The 16,218-nt window shown below is 41.7% G+C and overlaps 1 protein-coding gene across 7 annotated transcripts; it reads left to right on the top strand.

Moving 5' to 3' along the window:
- Positions 1 to 3,638: 3,638 nt before the first annotated feature.
- On the top strand, positions 3,639 to 14,707 carry LOC118412106 (arylsulfatase B-like). 7 transcript variants are annotated; one of them, XM_035814740.1, is made up of 9 exons: positions 3,639 to 3,788; positions 5,734 to 5,894; positions 6,763 to 6,922; positions 8,272 to 8,384; positions 9,093 to 9,212; positions 10,306 to 10,434; positions 12,363 to 12,488; positions 12,669 to 12,795; positions 13,400 to 14,707. In XM_035814740.1, the coding sequence occupies exons 2-9, from the start codon at positions 5,766 to 5,768 to the stop codon at positions 14,248 to 14,250; spliced, it is 1,755 nt and encodes a 584-aa protein (XP_035670633.1). In that variant the 5' UTR covers positions 3,639 to 3,788; positions 5,734 to 5,765; the 3' UTR covers positions 14,251 to 14,707. The 7 variants fall into 7 exon arrangements, with proteins under 7 accessions (XP_035670633.1, XP_035670630.1, XP_035670636.1 ...); XM_035814737.1 differs by lacking the exon at positions 8,272 to 8,384 and adding an exon at positions 8,085 to 8,197; XM_035814739.1 differs by lacking the exon at positions 8,272 to 8,384 and adding an exon at positions 8,085 to 8,197 and having other exon boundaries at positions 3,681 to 3,734.
- The last annotated feature ends 1,511 nt before the right edge of the window (positions 14,708 to 16,218 follow it).

The raw sequence follows: 16,218 nt of genomic DNA, 5'->3' as shown, positions 1-16,218 counted from the left end.
AACCTTCTAAATCTAAATTCATACGAATGGTTACGTTGTAGAGGACTGAAAGGATGGAAGCGTTCATGTACTATAGTTAGATACCATCATGTACGCCCTCGGCCTCACATGCACACAAACACATAGAACAGTCACATAGACACACAGACACAGTTACAAGCAAACAGTCATACACAAACGGTCATACACAGTCATGCAGACATAGTCACACAGACACGCACACAGACACACAACCGGGAAATATAATGCACAGCCAAATAGAGACACACAGTCACACAGACACATTAAAACAGCGAATTTTCATCTTATGTTATATTTCCCTTGCAGTACGGCCTGGAAAAGTAACGCCTACCTAGCCATCTGCTGTTCCACCTTGACAACTACAGGAAGTGAACATGCAGAAACAGCGATGATTATACCATCTGCAAGCAGATATTGGGAAGAAAGGCCAACAGAGACAGTTATGATTTTCTTCCCAACATTATTATTCAAAGCTTTCAGAAAGAATAGCGCAAATGTGACTTGAGACTGGGCATTAAGAGACAGATTCAACTCGAAGAGCTAACTGCAGACTATATTCTAAGTACTGTCTAGTGTTTGTATTTTTTCATCGCGAATATAGAAAACAGATACCAAGAGCTTCTAGTGAAGTCCGTATACATGTACTTGATTTTCAAAATGGATGCATGCTTTCGTAGAAATATGTGTAGCACATGGATCTTGTTGTAGAAGGACAATACTTCATAGTAGTACTTCACAGCTTACATGTATAAGGAAAATGCTAACGCGTGGTTGTAGTTTTGCAATGCTAAGGACCAGTTGCTCTCATAGGATTTGTTCTGGACTTTGGACTTTTATTAGTTTACCAGCGGTCGTATAGAAAACAAGTAAGGTTTGCGATGCATGCAAAATGCCTTGTATTGCAGATATAAAACATTGTATTGCATTATATTTTAGCTCATTAATGTTGACTAAGTAAAGTTAGTTCACCTTTATCCGCCGGGTTGCCTATATCCGTTGTTATCAAAAACAGCTATTTAGGTATATCAAGTCGACGGATGGCTCTTGGATATTTTCGAATTTTCAAAATACTGCAGTTTGAAACTACCATCCGTCGACTTGATATCCCTAAATACCCTGTATTTTAAACAACGAATATAGGTTACCCCGCGGATAAAGGTGAACTAGCGTTACATGCGTGCTCTCAAAAATTACTAATAAAGCTACTTTTTAAACTAAGATGTACTTGTCGACGCCTTAAATAGTTACATAATCTTCTATTAGTATACATTTTTTTCTTGAAATGACATCATTGCACCACACGAACGTCTTGGATAGATGCTTGTTTGCTTGTACCAAACCGGTATGAGTTTATTGGTGCTATCGAAAACAAGAAGACCTTTGTGTGGGTTGGTTTTAATTCTTCACCAATTTTTTTTCTTGCTACGTGGGTTGCTCCAAGTAGGGTATTTAAAGTCGAATGACTGCCCTAAAAGTATAAGTTTTTTTAAGGAACAAAGGATCTTAAAAGAAGGAAGGAAGAAACTACTGAAACGGAGTTAACGGTACTTGAATTGACTCCTGGTCCAATTCACCCCTATGAATGTTTACCAAAATTTAAATTATTGTGACCATTACTTTGCAGGCGACACCCAGTAACGTTAGGTAAGGGAGAAGGAAAAAAAACGTGGACATTTGAGCTGCGACCTGATGTGTGCGCGTCAACTTGCGCTGTTGGAAGTCAGACACCCACTTCTTTCTGCTTGAAATAAGAAGAAGAAAATTATCAAACATTTTGACAATGTCATTTGTTAGCGCTAGAAGAGGAAACAGTGGACCCAAAACACTCCCTCCAGTCGGTATTCCGCTCACCTGGTGTGTCTGCCTCATGGCTGAAATCACCGCTCGCACGGCTGATAGGTCCGCGCGGCGTCGAATATGACGGCGCGTCGCGGCTGATTGCTCTGCGCGACGTTTCTGCGCGCGAAGGCTGACAGATCTGCCCCACCACCGAATGTGTCTGCGCGTCGTCTGCCTATCCCGTGACGTCGGTTGTACCCCGTGATCTGGCAAAGTTTAATCCTGGCGTGATCCCATGGTCTGAAACGTCAAAGAAATTCCCTTGTGCCACATTAAGTACATTTTATCGGGTGTGCATGTTAGCAAACCCTTCCCTAGCATCTGTGATTGAACAGAAAAGCTACAATGTATATAGAGAGATGGAGAGCACCCATATCCAGTTCCAGTATGATAGATTTCCTGCAGAATAGCCCGTTCCCATGGAAGTCTTTAAACCCTTACATCATGAGTTTGTTTCCTGAGGGAAGCTAAGGGGGATTCAGATGCAGCTTTATTTTGTATTGTAACATTTAAACCCCTAACCCTGCTTCACGCGTGACCATTGTGGATTTGCACTTACATGTTCATGATACTTGTTATCAGGCATCGAAATTCATTTTTTTTAAATTAGGTGCACCAAAAATTCTTGGGTCAGAAATTGTCAGAAAAACCTATTAGTAATTACTAGTACTTCGAATCCCTTTTTTCGTAACTAAGAAAACTAGATATAACAACTAAAAGAACAAAATATATTTATCTGCGATGTAGCATGATAACGTTGATAATTCCCTACCCCGTGCAATACTAGCATGGATCAAAAGCGTCACCACAGTGACAATGACAGTGCACTTATCTGCTATCAAAGATATAATCGTTAAAGCTTCTGAAAGTTATGTGATTCAGAGCAGATAGTTGCAGTGCCAGTATATATTGCCAGACGACGCGTTTAATCTATGAGCTAATATCCTTTTGCAGAAAACTATCTGCCTCTGACAAAAATCTCTTGGTGTCTGTTCTAAGTGCAGAACTTTAACCCACACATAAATACACACAACACGTCCGTAATACTGTAAATGCAGAAAACTTTCGCGGTGGTTTAATGTTCGTGGTTTTCGCGGTGGCCACTTCACCTAGAATATTAAAACAACCACGAACATTTTTCCATGGCAGACAAAAACGCCCCTGCAGTTCCACAGCAGGCTGCGCGGGGGCCCGATCATACATCACTTCTCAGCCCTACATCACAAGCTATCAACCACCAAAAAATCAAACCGTATCATGTCCAGGTCAAAAGATTTTAAAAAATGGAAGTTCTGCTGCAGTACCAAGGTCACATAATATATGGCCCGAAATCAACCTTGACCTTCGTCTTCCAAACACCTACCCACATATCAAATGTCGTAATCCATCCAGAGGTTCTTAAGCTTCATGCTTTAGTGTTACTTGAACAGACACACAGACACACCCAAAATAGTATCTCAATTTTCATGGACATAATAAACAAACACTACACACCAACGGTCATAGATACAAAATGAACGCATATATGTCACAGGGGAGATTGGAATCCAGGGGAATTCAGAATTCTCCTAGGGGAGACTGGAATTCCAATTAACGTTAACATTACTTTTGATGGAAATATTCGTGTTGAGTCAACATTTTAAAACAATGTATTTTTCTATCACGGGTTTAGTGTTCGGCATTAGAGATAACACGAACATGGTAAAATCGATCGGTGTCTAAAGAAACGCCCACCCCGATCTCGATAATCTGACATATTGCGACACGAAGTGAGATAAGCAAGGCCTGATTATCTGACCCTATTTGACCTTTCACCTCACTTGGTGGAAACGCAACAGTTCAGGGCCACTTCCTTTGCTCGTCTTGTTTTGCAGGTAAAAACCAATTTTACAGCGTTCATTCGTCATTTTTACGGTCATTACAGCAAGGTAAGAGTGCAAAGAGAATGTCCAAGTTACTTAAGTCTACGTTGGTAACGACACAGCACTAAATTTTATGTAACGTAAAAAATTATGGACTTAAGCTTGATCTAACTTGCTGGTCATGGGCACTGGTAAAACCGGTTTTCTGATAAATATAGCAAAGGATAAGGTTACGTGTTGACAAAAGACAAAGATGTTCAATGTCTTAACGTACACTGATCTTTTCAGGAATGATGACATAAAATGTTAACGTATCTCCCATTCCCAATATGTAAATTCTTCCAGCTACTGTATTTATGCCGGATCTATAAACTAAGCCATGTTTTTGTAGCCGCAGTGACTGTTGCATTGAAGGCTTCTCTTGCTTGCAGTCTTGAAAACATTGGCAGTGAGGGTGTGTCCCAATATACATAGCATAATTTGTTTCTTCATACATTATATTTAAGCTCATACAATAGGCTCTTTTGCAGATTTCACTACAGATGTGCAAGTGATAGAAATTGTAGGTGATATGTCAAAGATGAAGGCCCCAAACATGTTAACATTCCACCATCTTGCAGGTGCCTTTACAATCCAGGCATTGCTATGCAACTTTAAACAATTGTCGAGACCAGACTGTTTATATCTCATGGGCCTTTAATTTTGCCATACTGTGAATGCATTTCAGTTCGCAGAGAATTAATTTCGCGGTAGTGGGAAAAAGGACTGTTCGCAATGGTTTTAACTTCGCGGTAGCACCATGCACTGAATTGTCTTGCGCGGTGGTTTTAAGTTTGCGGTGCAGTGGCCGCTGCGAAAACCGCGGACATAAAACCACCGCGAAAACTTCTGCATTTTAATAGTACCTACAATTCCTGTCGCCCACACATGCGACTTGTAGTGAAATCTGCAGAAGAATTCTTATGCTAGAGTTCTTTGTATGAACTGGTATAAGACAATTCTTCAAATTAAAAGCAAAACTTAAAGTTAGAGGTTTTACATTAGAGCAAGGTAGAACCTAGTCTCCAAGCAGACCCTACGGTGCCTTAGAAATAGTATCAAAGCTGGCAAGGGACTTAGGCCCCGTTCATACTAGGGTTCGCGTATCAGGACATATCCAGATACGGCGTCAATCCGGATATATCAATTTGCGTTCATACCAGGGTTAGTCGAATCCGGATATGATTATTCGTGTCCAAAACAGATCCGGATATATCCTAATTACACCATGTGATGCTGCTTGGTGACGTCAAACGTAACTTTAAGTAGCGTTTGCTTTGGTGTAGCATGGTAGGGGTGAGGCGACGAGCTACGTCGTGCACTTGAAAGAAGGAAATAACGTTTTTGCACGGCTACAAGTGCATGTCTTCACGCCGTACTAGAAAATTTAGAAATGACCGTTTATTTTTAACTGACCGTTCTAGAATGTTCTTTAGAACAGGTGTTCGTACCTGCCAGGTGGCAACGCCTACGACGCAGCCCGTTGCCTCATCCTTACCATGCTACACCAAGCAAACGCTACTTAAGAGTAAAGTTTGACGTCAGATCCAACAGCGAATCCGGATACGTGAATCCTATTGCGTTCACACCAGGGTTCACCCCACAGCGAATCCGGATAAATCCACCTCCAGATGTGGATTCAGGGTATCTGGATATATCCCATAAAGATCCGGATTCGGGCCGTTCATACCAGGGTTCGCGAATCCGGATTCGCCGCGAATAAGGATATATCGGGGTACGCGAATCCTGGTATAAACGGGGTGTTAGTATAGCGGCAGCAGGTGCTCGTTTGACTCCCTTTGGCCGGCTATCTCCCTTTGGCCGGCTATAGTCCCTTGCCAGCTTTGATACTATTTCTAAGGCAACGTAGGGTCTGCTTAGAGACTAGGTAGAACCTTCTTTTGTGAGTAAACGCAGTCGCTTCACCTTGATCTCTTGCTAATGTAATAGATAATTCTTTTATTGTTCACAGGTCTTCACTCAGAGACTCTAAAGACTGCAGTGATGGCTGTCGACTGCAAGGGGGTGCTCTTGCTCCTTCTCTTCACTGCTGCATTGTGTGATGGTTCCTCATCTTCCAAGAACACTCAGGATCAACCTCCACACATCATCCTCATTGTTGCTGATGATTTGGTAAGTATAGTGTTACCCTGAGGTAAGACTTTAGTTTGCAGTCTTCATAGCAGTCATCTTAGCTGGACTTTCTTAGGCCATGTTGATATGCCCTTATTATCACGAAGGTTATGTGTTTGCCATTTGTAAGCATATTTGTGCAATGAGGTTGAACAACCTCCTTGGTTTGTGGGCATGTCTGTGGACAGCACAACTCCAGGAGTTGAGGATGAGCAATATTATGTATTTGGTAAGTGGGTAGCATTTGGGTAAACAAAGGACAAGTTCCATATTTGATAGTACCCATTTCAGATAATTGTAAAGCCCTAGAGTCGGAAACTCGGTGCACTTATAAAACTGACAAACAATTAGAAAACAGCCCATGACAAGCCACAAAAAGTCTAGCTACAAATACAATGCATGCTACGAAGATATTTTACATTTCAGCTTAAGTTTGAACTTTATACATTGAGTTCTCCATTATCCATCTATTCACTTATCAAGAAGGCTATACTATAATTGCTCTTGTATTTCTTTGCAATTTCAATTGTTCATTGATTTCTGGACCTCAATTTTTCGACGTCCAGACCTTATATATTTTTATACATCTCAACTAAACAGAACCTCCCAAAGTTCACTGTGTTTATCAGCTAATTCTACATGGATCCTTATTATATCACATTATTCAATTCCAAAGTCTAACTTGTTCCTCACACACAACACAAACACACACACACACATAAATTGGGACAGCCCTATATTCCAGCACACTACATAGGGTGTACATGTAACACACTCATATGTATACAAGGCCCAGTTGAGCAATTGTTTTCAATCTATTTCAATAGAATTATTTTTTTTTCCATTTCTTCTATCAAACCATATGCAGGGTTGGAACGATGTGAGTTTCCACGGCTCGGACCAGATCCCCACGCCAAACCTGGACAGTCTGGCGTACAGCGGGGTGATCCTGGGGAACTACTACGTGTCTCCCATCTGCACACCGACCCGCAGCGCCATCATGACAGGACGCCACCCCATCCACACAGGTTGGATACCCTAGTCCTTTACCCATGTAGCCTGGATACCATCGGATAGTAGTTCGCTCCTATTTTCACTTCTGCTATCCATCTAGAAGACTTGCACATTCAAACCATTTGGTGCTAATGGTAGTTTATTAAGGAATGGGTTCTAGAGCGCTCGTTCTATGATGACAGCCTGGCGCCCACAAGTGTAAAAATTAATGCCTTGGAAAAAATAACGCTGCCAACCCTAGCCAACCACGGGTTTTGATCCGACAAGACAAGAACAGGAATCCAAGTAATTTTCTCACAGACTTCTTGAATTCATTCCTTCATTCATTCTCGAATTATCCACTACCAAATCCTTGTTGATGAATGATGAATGTCAGTTTACAGCCATTAGTTTTTTTCAATAACAATTTTTTTCATCAGATACACACTTCGCCAAATTAGACGCAAACCATAGCAGCGGCTGATTTGGAGCTCTCATATCAGAATTTTCATGTGATTTTCATTCCAGTCATTGCTGATCAACCTACCAGATAGAAATCATTGGGCCACATGAAATGAGTGTCATTGCTGGATCTTCTGGATGCTTTCAGAAGACTTCATGCCTGCAACAAACTTTCAGTTTCAGAAATCTCACTCTCCTTAGTAACTACCTAAATCTAAACTGTCACTTAGAAAGTCTTCCTGATTGTGCTAGCTCTTAATTTTTTTTCATGGAAAACTTTGCTGGAAGGCTGACTAGAAAGATGGATTTCATTTGGATAATGTGGTTGTGTGGTATAGCTGCAGGGCGTTTAACCCAACGCCTAGAGATGCAGGGTTCAAATCCTGTTATGTTGCCGATCTTGTGCTCTTTGGAGAGGCGCTTTACATCACTGTGCTCACTCGACCCAGGTGTAGAAATGAGTACCCGACTTGGTTGGGGCTCAGGTAAAAGGTCGTGGAAGGAGAGGAATGGGTTCCGCCTTCTTTTTCCTTACCCCAGACACAGAAGATTGCTAATATTATGCCCCTACAGCCTTAAAAACTTTCCTGCTATAGAACTACCTTTACCTTTTACCATTTTAACAAGAAAGAAGATGGATTATATTCCAAGGCAAGTATATTTCCTGTTCCTCGTACAGTTATTTTTTTCATGGAATAAACCTTGCTTTCCATCCTAATGCTTTACCCCGTGTAGGATTACAGCACGGGGTGATTTCAGGGGCCACCCCCTTTGGACTGCCTCTGAATGAAACGATCCTGCCACAGTACCTGAAGCCACTGGGTTATGCCACTCACATAGTGGGGAAGGTAAGCATCTTACAAACTGTATTTCAGATGGGTGACAATTAACATTGATGTTGTGCGTATTATATTTATCATAGGCCTACAGCATTTCGTGATAGTAAGTGCGCAACCCTACGGACTGGCACTGAATGAAACGATCCTACCACAGTACCTGAAACAACTGGGTTATACCACTCGCATGGTGGGGAAGGTAAGGGTACCTGCGATCTCCAAGCAGATATACTACCAGCCAGGATTGTATTTTGGCCTTTTCTGTATTTATTTATTGACCTGTGTGGCCCAAGGGCCATAAAAAAGGAAACAAGGCACCACCCCTATACACCAAGAGGTGTGGTAAGATTTTAAAAACTTAACTTCAATTCTCTCAAGAAAAAGATGTAGAAATGCAGATAAAGCCTGCAAAAGACTTTCAAAGCAATCCTGACCAATGTGCTTGGAGATGAGGATATTTGGAGGTTAATAATTCGGTGGCAAGGTTTGCCTTTAGCCCTCTCCCTGTTGCCTAAAGCACTAACCATTTTAATGAAAAGTCCAACCATGTATGGAATCGGCCTTCAGTATTCAACTTTGGCCCGGTGAAATACCCTACAGACTATCTTTGAATGAAACAATCCTATTGCAATATCTATGGTGGCTGGGTTGTGCCATTCACATGGTGGGGGAGGTAAGGTTGCATGTTGCTCTCTTGCCTAGTTTTAATGCTTGCTCAATGCTCTGTGATTTTTTGCTGCACACTATTGTATGATAGCTTTAAACATCTTCTACAATTGCAAAAAGATTTTAATTTTTGCTAATTAAAAGAAAATAAATGATGCATCTTGTATTGCCCTGTTGCTGATCAAATCTTTTCATATCTATGTACAAGTACTTACAGTTTGGGTCTTATACCATGTTGCAGTGGCATCTGGGTATGTACGCATGGGACTATACCCCGACCTATCGTGGGTTTGATTCGTTTTTTGGCTACTACACCGGGGCGGAGGGCTATGTGGACCATGTCAACGGGATTCATGCCTCGGTAAAGAAATGTGTAATGGGAGACAACCACTTGTAGATGTCATGCCGGTAAATGCAGTGAAGCCATGCACACTATTCCATTTTGTTGGGTCTTGGATTCAGGAAAAAAAATGTTGAACCGAAAAATCAAGATGAAAACAGCGCCAAAGAGGAAAGTCTGTAACGCTAGTTCACCTTTATCCGTGGGGTGACCTTTATTCTTTGTCTTCAAAAACAGCACATTTACGGAGAATCAAGTCTGCGGATTGTGGTTTCAAATTTGCAATATTTTAAAAATGTTCCGATTTGAAACCACCGTCCATCGACTTCATATCCATAAATAGTTTTTTCTTACAAACAACAAATATAGGTAAAATACCCTTGGATAAAGGTGAACCAGCGTTAATGTGTGTTTTTTAATTTTATTTTGATTGCAATTGCACAATGCAATGTGGAGTACCTTGCGCCATTTGCTGGTATTGTGGTCCACAAAACTTGAGTGGATTCACAGCAAATTAATATGCAAGTTTTCCTCCCAGCCCTCTGTTTTTATCCTGACCTTTTTCTTACTTAGAAATTCTTCAAGATCAAGGAAATAGATTGGCGTGGCTGAAAAGTGAGGGTACTTCCTTAATATACATAATCTGGTACCCAGTCTACTGTTGGATTGGCCAGGCTGTCTTTGGGGCAGATGAAGTTCTCTACCACCAGGGTAGAATTGCACAAGTGGAAGTGGTTTTACGTGGTAGGAGTTTCACCTAATTAACACGTAAAACTTCTTCGAGTTGCGAAAGATACCCCCAGAGCTATTAACAGAGAGCTTCATCTACCTTGAAGAGAGCTTGGCCAATACACGGTAGACAATGTGTAATGACTCAAAGACAGATGCAGAAACGTTTTGGCCTTCATACAATACAGATACAGAAACCTTTGGTCTTCATACAATACAGATATAGAAACGTTTGGTCTTCATACAATATAGATACAGAAACGTTTTGGTCTTCATACAATACAGATACAGAAACGTCTTGGCATGACATCTGCAAGTGTGTTGTTGTTTGTGAAGCTTCAGTTTACAGTTCTCTTGTATTTTTCTTTTCTGTTCTGCTTAACAGTGGCACCTTGGCCACCATGCTTGGGAGTTCACGCCAACCTTCCGCGGGTTTGACTCCTACTTTGGGTACCTGACGGGGAAGGACAACTATTATGATCATACAGACGATGAGAGTAACTCACCAGAAGAGGTCAGGGTAGTCAGTGAGACCCCCCTCTCCACTAGAGGCTGTAACAGGGTTGTCTCTAGGACCCGTCTTTCTATTCTTGGACGGAAATTTACTTGGGATGAAGGAGAATTCTTATTACACAACCAGTGGGTACTTACATTGCTTACGTTTCAATGTCTCTCAGACGCCTTCGTCAGAGCTTTTAACTGGAGTTCTGCTTCTTACCGCTATATGTAGCCGATGTAGGTGGTGCTTTTGCGGTGAGAAAACAATCCCAAACGTGGCTAGCGTACGTGAGTCATCCGCAGTGATGATCCGGGTCGAGGGGGGATGCAAGCTGAGCCACATTTGGGATTGTTTTCTCACTGCAAAAGCGCCACCTACATCGGCTACATATAGCGGTAAGAAGCAGAACTCCCGTTAGAGAGACATCGAAACATAAGCAATGTAAGTACCCACTGGTTGTGTAATAAGAATTCTCCTTCATCCTATATCCTACCAACCTGAAGCTATTTTAGGAAATTTACTTGTTGGGACAGATAAAATTTCTTCCCATCCCTTCCCAAAATCTGATCTTCAAGACATGACACCAGAGAAAATGTACTTTTCTAAGCCTAAAATGAGAGATTTATCATTTAACATTTATATGATCATGTAAATCAACAAGAAGGGCTTCCATTTATGAGTGGGACAGAAAATTATCAAAAAATTAAAAGCTATAGAGACAGCCCTGGGTGACAAACATTTGACAGATTGATCATCAAATTTCAAGAAAATAGAACAAATCTTTTATATCACCGCATCACCAAATCTTCTATATCACCGTATGTTTTCTTATCTTTTAAATCTAATTTTTATGTCGTGGATCTTATTCCAATTACTAAATCAAAGGCAAGGCTGTCTACAGCACCCGTCTTTTTGCACCCGAGTGGAAATATGGTTGTTTAGACAGATACAAGTTTTTTCCATCCATCCCAAAAATCTGAACTTCAAGACATGACACCAATGAAAATTTACTTTAGATTTGTAAGCCTAAAATGAGAGATTTAACTTTTCAATATACCCGGTATGATAAAAATCAACAGTATGATGATCTATGCATTGAACAGGTTGGTCATCAAATTTCAAAGAACATATCTTTTCAAAAATGGTATGCAATGGTGTCTTTGAACCAGATTTTATATCATTTTCCAATTACTGAATCAAGGTTCACACAAAGCAAAATTTTAGTTGCTCGTGTCGCCCAGAAATCGGGGTTGAGTGGGAAGGGGGTTAACACTTGTCACTTAAGATTTGGGAGGACACTGGAATTTGGATAATTGCAATTCATCTAGAGGCAAGAATCATTGTAATAATGATCTTTATGTCAGAGAATGTCACACCATTGTTTACAGGAAATCATTTTGCTCTTTTAATTGACATAGGTTACAAAGATATTTCTTAACATGTAAAAATTTGGAAAAGACACTGGGAATGTAGAAAATTGCATTTGATTTTAAGTGAAAATTAAGAGTATGATATGATTGATAACATACTCGTCTATCTGTTGCAAAATTCAGTTTGAACACATGCAAAAGTAAATGTTAGAAAAGATTGGGCAGAATTTGGAGAGCATTTAGTGAAATATTCTACTTAATATTTCAACATACAACTAAGTCACTGGATCTACACTTTAGTTTCATATGTCAGATGAAGAAAACATTATTTCCTCAACTTAATAATACCCTTATTCCTGTACAATTAAAGAGACACATTGTACTTAGTTTTAATAATTTTTTGTGTCTTTCCCAATCAAAGTGACAAATGTTAGCTTGATTTTAGTTTTTGTCACACAAAATGTTTGCCCAATGATTTTATCATATATTTCATATCTGGTGTCCTTTCAAACTTATATTGTCTTTTATATTATTATTATTAATAGAAACTAACACCCTTATTAATGATTACAGCTGGGGTATAAGGGACTAGACTTGCGGAACGGCACGGAGCCGGTTTGGACGGAAAACGGGACGTACAGCACGGAACTCTTCTCCACAGAGGCAGAGAGGATCATCGCTAGCCACGACACTTCCAAGGTGATTTTTGTTTTATTAGTTGAACTGTCACATACAGTATGTGTGTGTGCTCGCGCTTATGAATGTATGTATTTACATGTCTGTCTGTTTGTGTCTGTGTATGTATATGCATGTCTGTGTGTGTGTGTGTGTTTGTGTGGTATCTGAATGCAAAGTGTAATTGTCTTTTTCCCTCCCCAGCCCCTGTTCCTGTACTTGCCCCATCAAGCGGTGCATTCAGGGAACCCTGACAACCCCTTGCAGGCCCCCCAGAAGTACATTGATAAGTTTCCCCACATACAACACCCCGGGAGGAGGACATTTGCTGGTAGGTGCAGATTTTCTCTTCAGATTGACAATTTGTGCTTTCTTGTTGGTCTTCCAGTTCATCCTCACAAAAGTTACTCACTCACCTGTGACTCACTCACACTCTCACTCATTCACTCACTCTCTCACTCACACTCACACACTCACTCACTCACCTGTCACACTCTCACTCATTCACTCAGGTACTCACTCACCTGTCACTTACTCACACTCTCACTCAATCACTCACCTGTCACTCACTTTCACTCACACTCACTCACTCTCTCACACTTATTCACTCAGTCACTCACTCACTCTCTCTAACTCACAATTATGTACTCACCAGTTACTCACTCTCACTAACGCACCCAGTCACTAGCTCTCAGTCACTAACTCACTCACTCACTCATATATGTTATCTGTGGTCAAATAAGTCTAACAGTCAACTAATGCTTTCATTTAGAAACTCATTAATTATCAACAGTTTTCAGACTCATATCAATTGCTGAAACGAAAGGTAGTGAATACCATCTGACTCTTTAGAAACTTTATCCAGTTGCTTAATTCATTTTGGATATAATTTGTACATTCAGGTCACAGTCTTAATTTGCATATCATTCCTTCAGCTATGGTCTCGGCACTGGACGATGCAGTAGGTAACGTGACCAAAGCTCTGTCTGCACGCGGGATGCTGGAAAACTCCGTCATCATCTTCACGACCGACAACGGGGGCCCTGCCGCCGGCTTCGACCAGAACTACGCCAGCAACTGGCCCCTCAGGGGGGTGAAGAACACGCTGTGGGAGGGGGGCGTCCACGGCACCGGGTTTGTCCACAGCCCCCTCATCAAACAACCCAAGAGGACGACCCACGAGCTTCTCCACGTTTGTGACCTCCTGCCTACGATTTACGAGCTCGCTGGCGGAGACTCGACCGAGTTGAAGAATCTTGACGGCACGAATGTCTGGGAGACGATTTCGCGTGGGGTACAGTCGCCACGCGTAGAAGTGCTTCACAACATCGATCCGAAAAGGAAAACAGCAGCCCTACGATACGGAGACTACAAGATAATCCTCGGCGAAGCCTACAAAGGAGCGTGGGATGGATGGTACCCTCCGGAAGGCGTGACGACCAACCACAGCGAAGAAGCAAATCACGTCCCACGCTGGTCTGGACCCTTGAAGATCAAGTGCGCTGAGAAACCTGCCAACGTGTCAACCAACTGCAAACCGCGGGACAACCCTTGTGTCTTCAACATCAAGGAGGATCCTTGCGAGTTCAACAACATCGCAGACTGGAACAAGCCGCTGGTAAACTTCCTCATGGGAAGGCTCGAGGCTTACAGCGAGACAGCGGTGCCGATGAGAAATCAGCCTACGGATCCCCGAGGGAACCCAAAGTACCACGGTGGTGTGTGGAGCCCCTGGATCAACCTTACAGACACCAGTGTGTCCACCAATGAATTGTTTGGTCAGTAAGTTCCTGTACCAGATGGTGCATAGGGCAGTGACAGTCTTAGTTTCAATAGCCCTAGGGCCACTCAGCATTGTGCAATCATTACAACAGGGAGCTGGTCCACTGGTGGTGGTGTATGTGTTACTGGTAAACTAAAACTGCCATTGTTACTAATGCTGAGTGCTGAGCAGGGAATGCAGTATGTACATTTTTTGTACCATTGGGCTTTTGGTATACATGTATTTTCAAAAATGGCACAGGGATTAAAATGTAGGGCTGATGTCAACTAGGATTTTTACCAAATGTAGACTGTAGGTGGCCATACAAGATTTCTTTAGATATTTAGGATCTCTTTGAATTTCAAATTCGATAAAGTTGAATGTCATTATAATCATGAAGAGAAATTTGGAGAAGAGTAAAGATATCATTATATAGTGTCATATGGTGAAAGTACAGCCTATCTCAAGCAATCAGGTGTAGGGCATAGGAATACGTTCAACATTGGGGGCCATAGGGGTATGAGAAATAAATTCAATTAGCATGTGTGTTACACCGAAGGCCAGTTATACCAGCTATGTAGATGCAAACAGTGATGTGATGGGTTATAATCCCAGCTCATATGTTATTAGCCTCCTTTCCATCTAGGAGAGCTGGCATTTATTTGGGGGTTTCAACGTATGGGCCAGGTTCTAACGCCGGCAAGGTAATTTTCACGCCCTCTAGAAGTCATTTAGGTTACCACAGGCACATCTGCAGCATATCAACCATATGACTGACATATGTTGAAAGTCGCCAAGCAACGCCCCCTCAAAAAAAGTCAGCATTCCTAGACGGATGCATAGAATACTAACTTAAATTAAAGATGTTCTAGCCAGAATCTGTCCAGACTTTGCCCATTCCGTCCTCTGTGATGGACAAAAATTGGTATATACATGTAAAGATATTAAACAAATGAATTTATGCAAATATCTGCAGATATTCAGCACAGATGCCATTGAACCAAGCTGAGTCTACTCTACCAGCAAAATTTCCCCCTCAAAATGCAGAAAATAGCATTTCGGAGGGTCTTAGATTTCAAAATTTTCCCGGACATCCCTAGGAACATCGCACGGAAGCCTCCGGCACTCAACAGGACTTCTGTTCAAAATCCATGAGACAGAAAATAATTTCAGGCTGGCTAGGACACTGGATATCAGTGATAGTGATAAGGTACACAATAAGAGTTAGGTCCCATGCTCTTGAAAAGAATACTTCTGGGGAAAAATAGAGATAGACCCCAATGTGCAATGGCTTAAAGGACAGCATCAGAAAATTTTCAATTGTTTATTTTCCAGTAGTTTACTCATTAAAAAGTTGATGTACGTCAATTTTTACATTGATCCGCCTAATATGACCCTGTAGACACGTTTGAACTTCGCGCTCTCCTCCTCTCCCCGCCGCGCTGGCCGATGACGTAATGGCCTCGTTCTGATCGTCTGAGATTGTATGACGTCACGGATCCAAAACTTGTAGCCAGCCATTTTGCTCGGTGAACCTCGGTCCTCTCATCGATAAATAATCACCCCGCCATTCTGGAGTTCAGTTTGTTGTTGTTGAAAATTACTTTCGTGGACCTGTAAGTCGCGTTGTGAGCTGTCTACGATGCCATAGTCCCCGGGAGACTGAACATGAATAAGCTTGCCTGCGAGTAAACCGCGCGGCGACGGAACGAAATCAAAACAATGGTGGTGGGGGAGGTTCACGCATCGTGCCATTCTGGACTTTTACAAGAGCGAGTTCGGGTCAGTTCTTAGCTTCTCCTTTCCGGACAGCACAGCGATATTTACACGTAAGCTTCCACGAATTTTGGTTGAATTCACAATTGTCCAACTGGCAGGGACATTAAAAAAAAACATTTTTCCTCTGACAACATACCCTCGATCGCTACATATCGAACGATCCCCCTTCCGCGCCGAAACATACATACAGCATTGTTGTTTTTACATACAACA

Source organism: Branchiostoma floridae, chromosome 3 (genome assembly GCF_000003815.2).
Source record: "Branchiostoma floridae strain S238N-H82 chromosome 3, Bfl_VNyyK, whole genome shotgun sequence".
Lineage (NCBI taxonomy): Eukaryota > Metazoa > Chordata > Leptocardii > Amphioxiformes > Branchiostomatidae > Branchiostoma > Branchiostoma floridae.
Note: the sequence above shows the minus strand (reverse complement) of the source record. Positions and strands in the feature narration are given on the sequence as shown.

What these genes read in the sequence shown, in the direction of transcription:
- LOC118412106 (XM_035814740.1), top strand. Translation starts at nt 5,766, where the DNA reads ATGGCTGTCGACTGCAAGGGGGTGCTCTTGCTCCTTCTCTTCACTGCT. An exon ending in ACGCCACCCCATCCACACAG is followed by an intron (nt 6,923 to 8,271) that starts GTTGGATACCCT and finishes TATTTATCATAG; the next exon opens with GCCTACAGCATTTCGTGATA. An exon ending in CGGGAGGAGGACATTTGCTG is followed by an intron (nt 12,796 to 13,399) that starts GTAGGTGCAGAT and finishes TCATTCCTTCAG; the next exon opens with CTATGGTCTCGGCACTGGAC.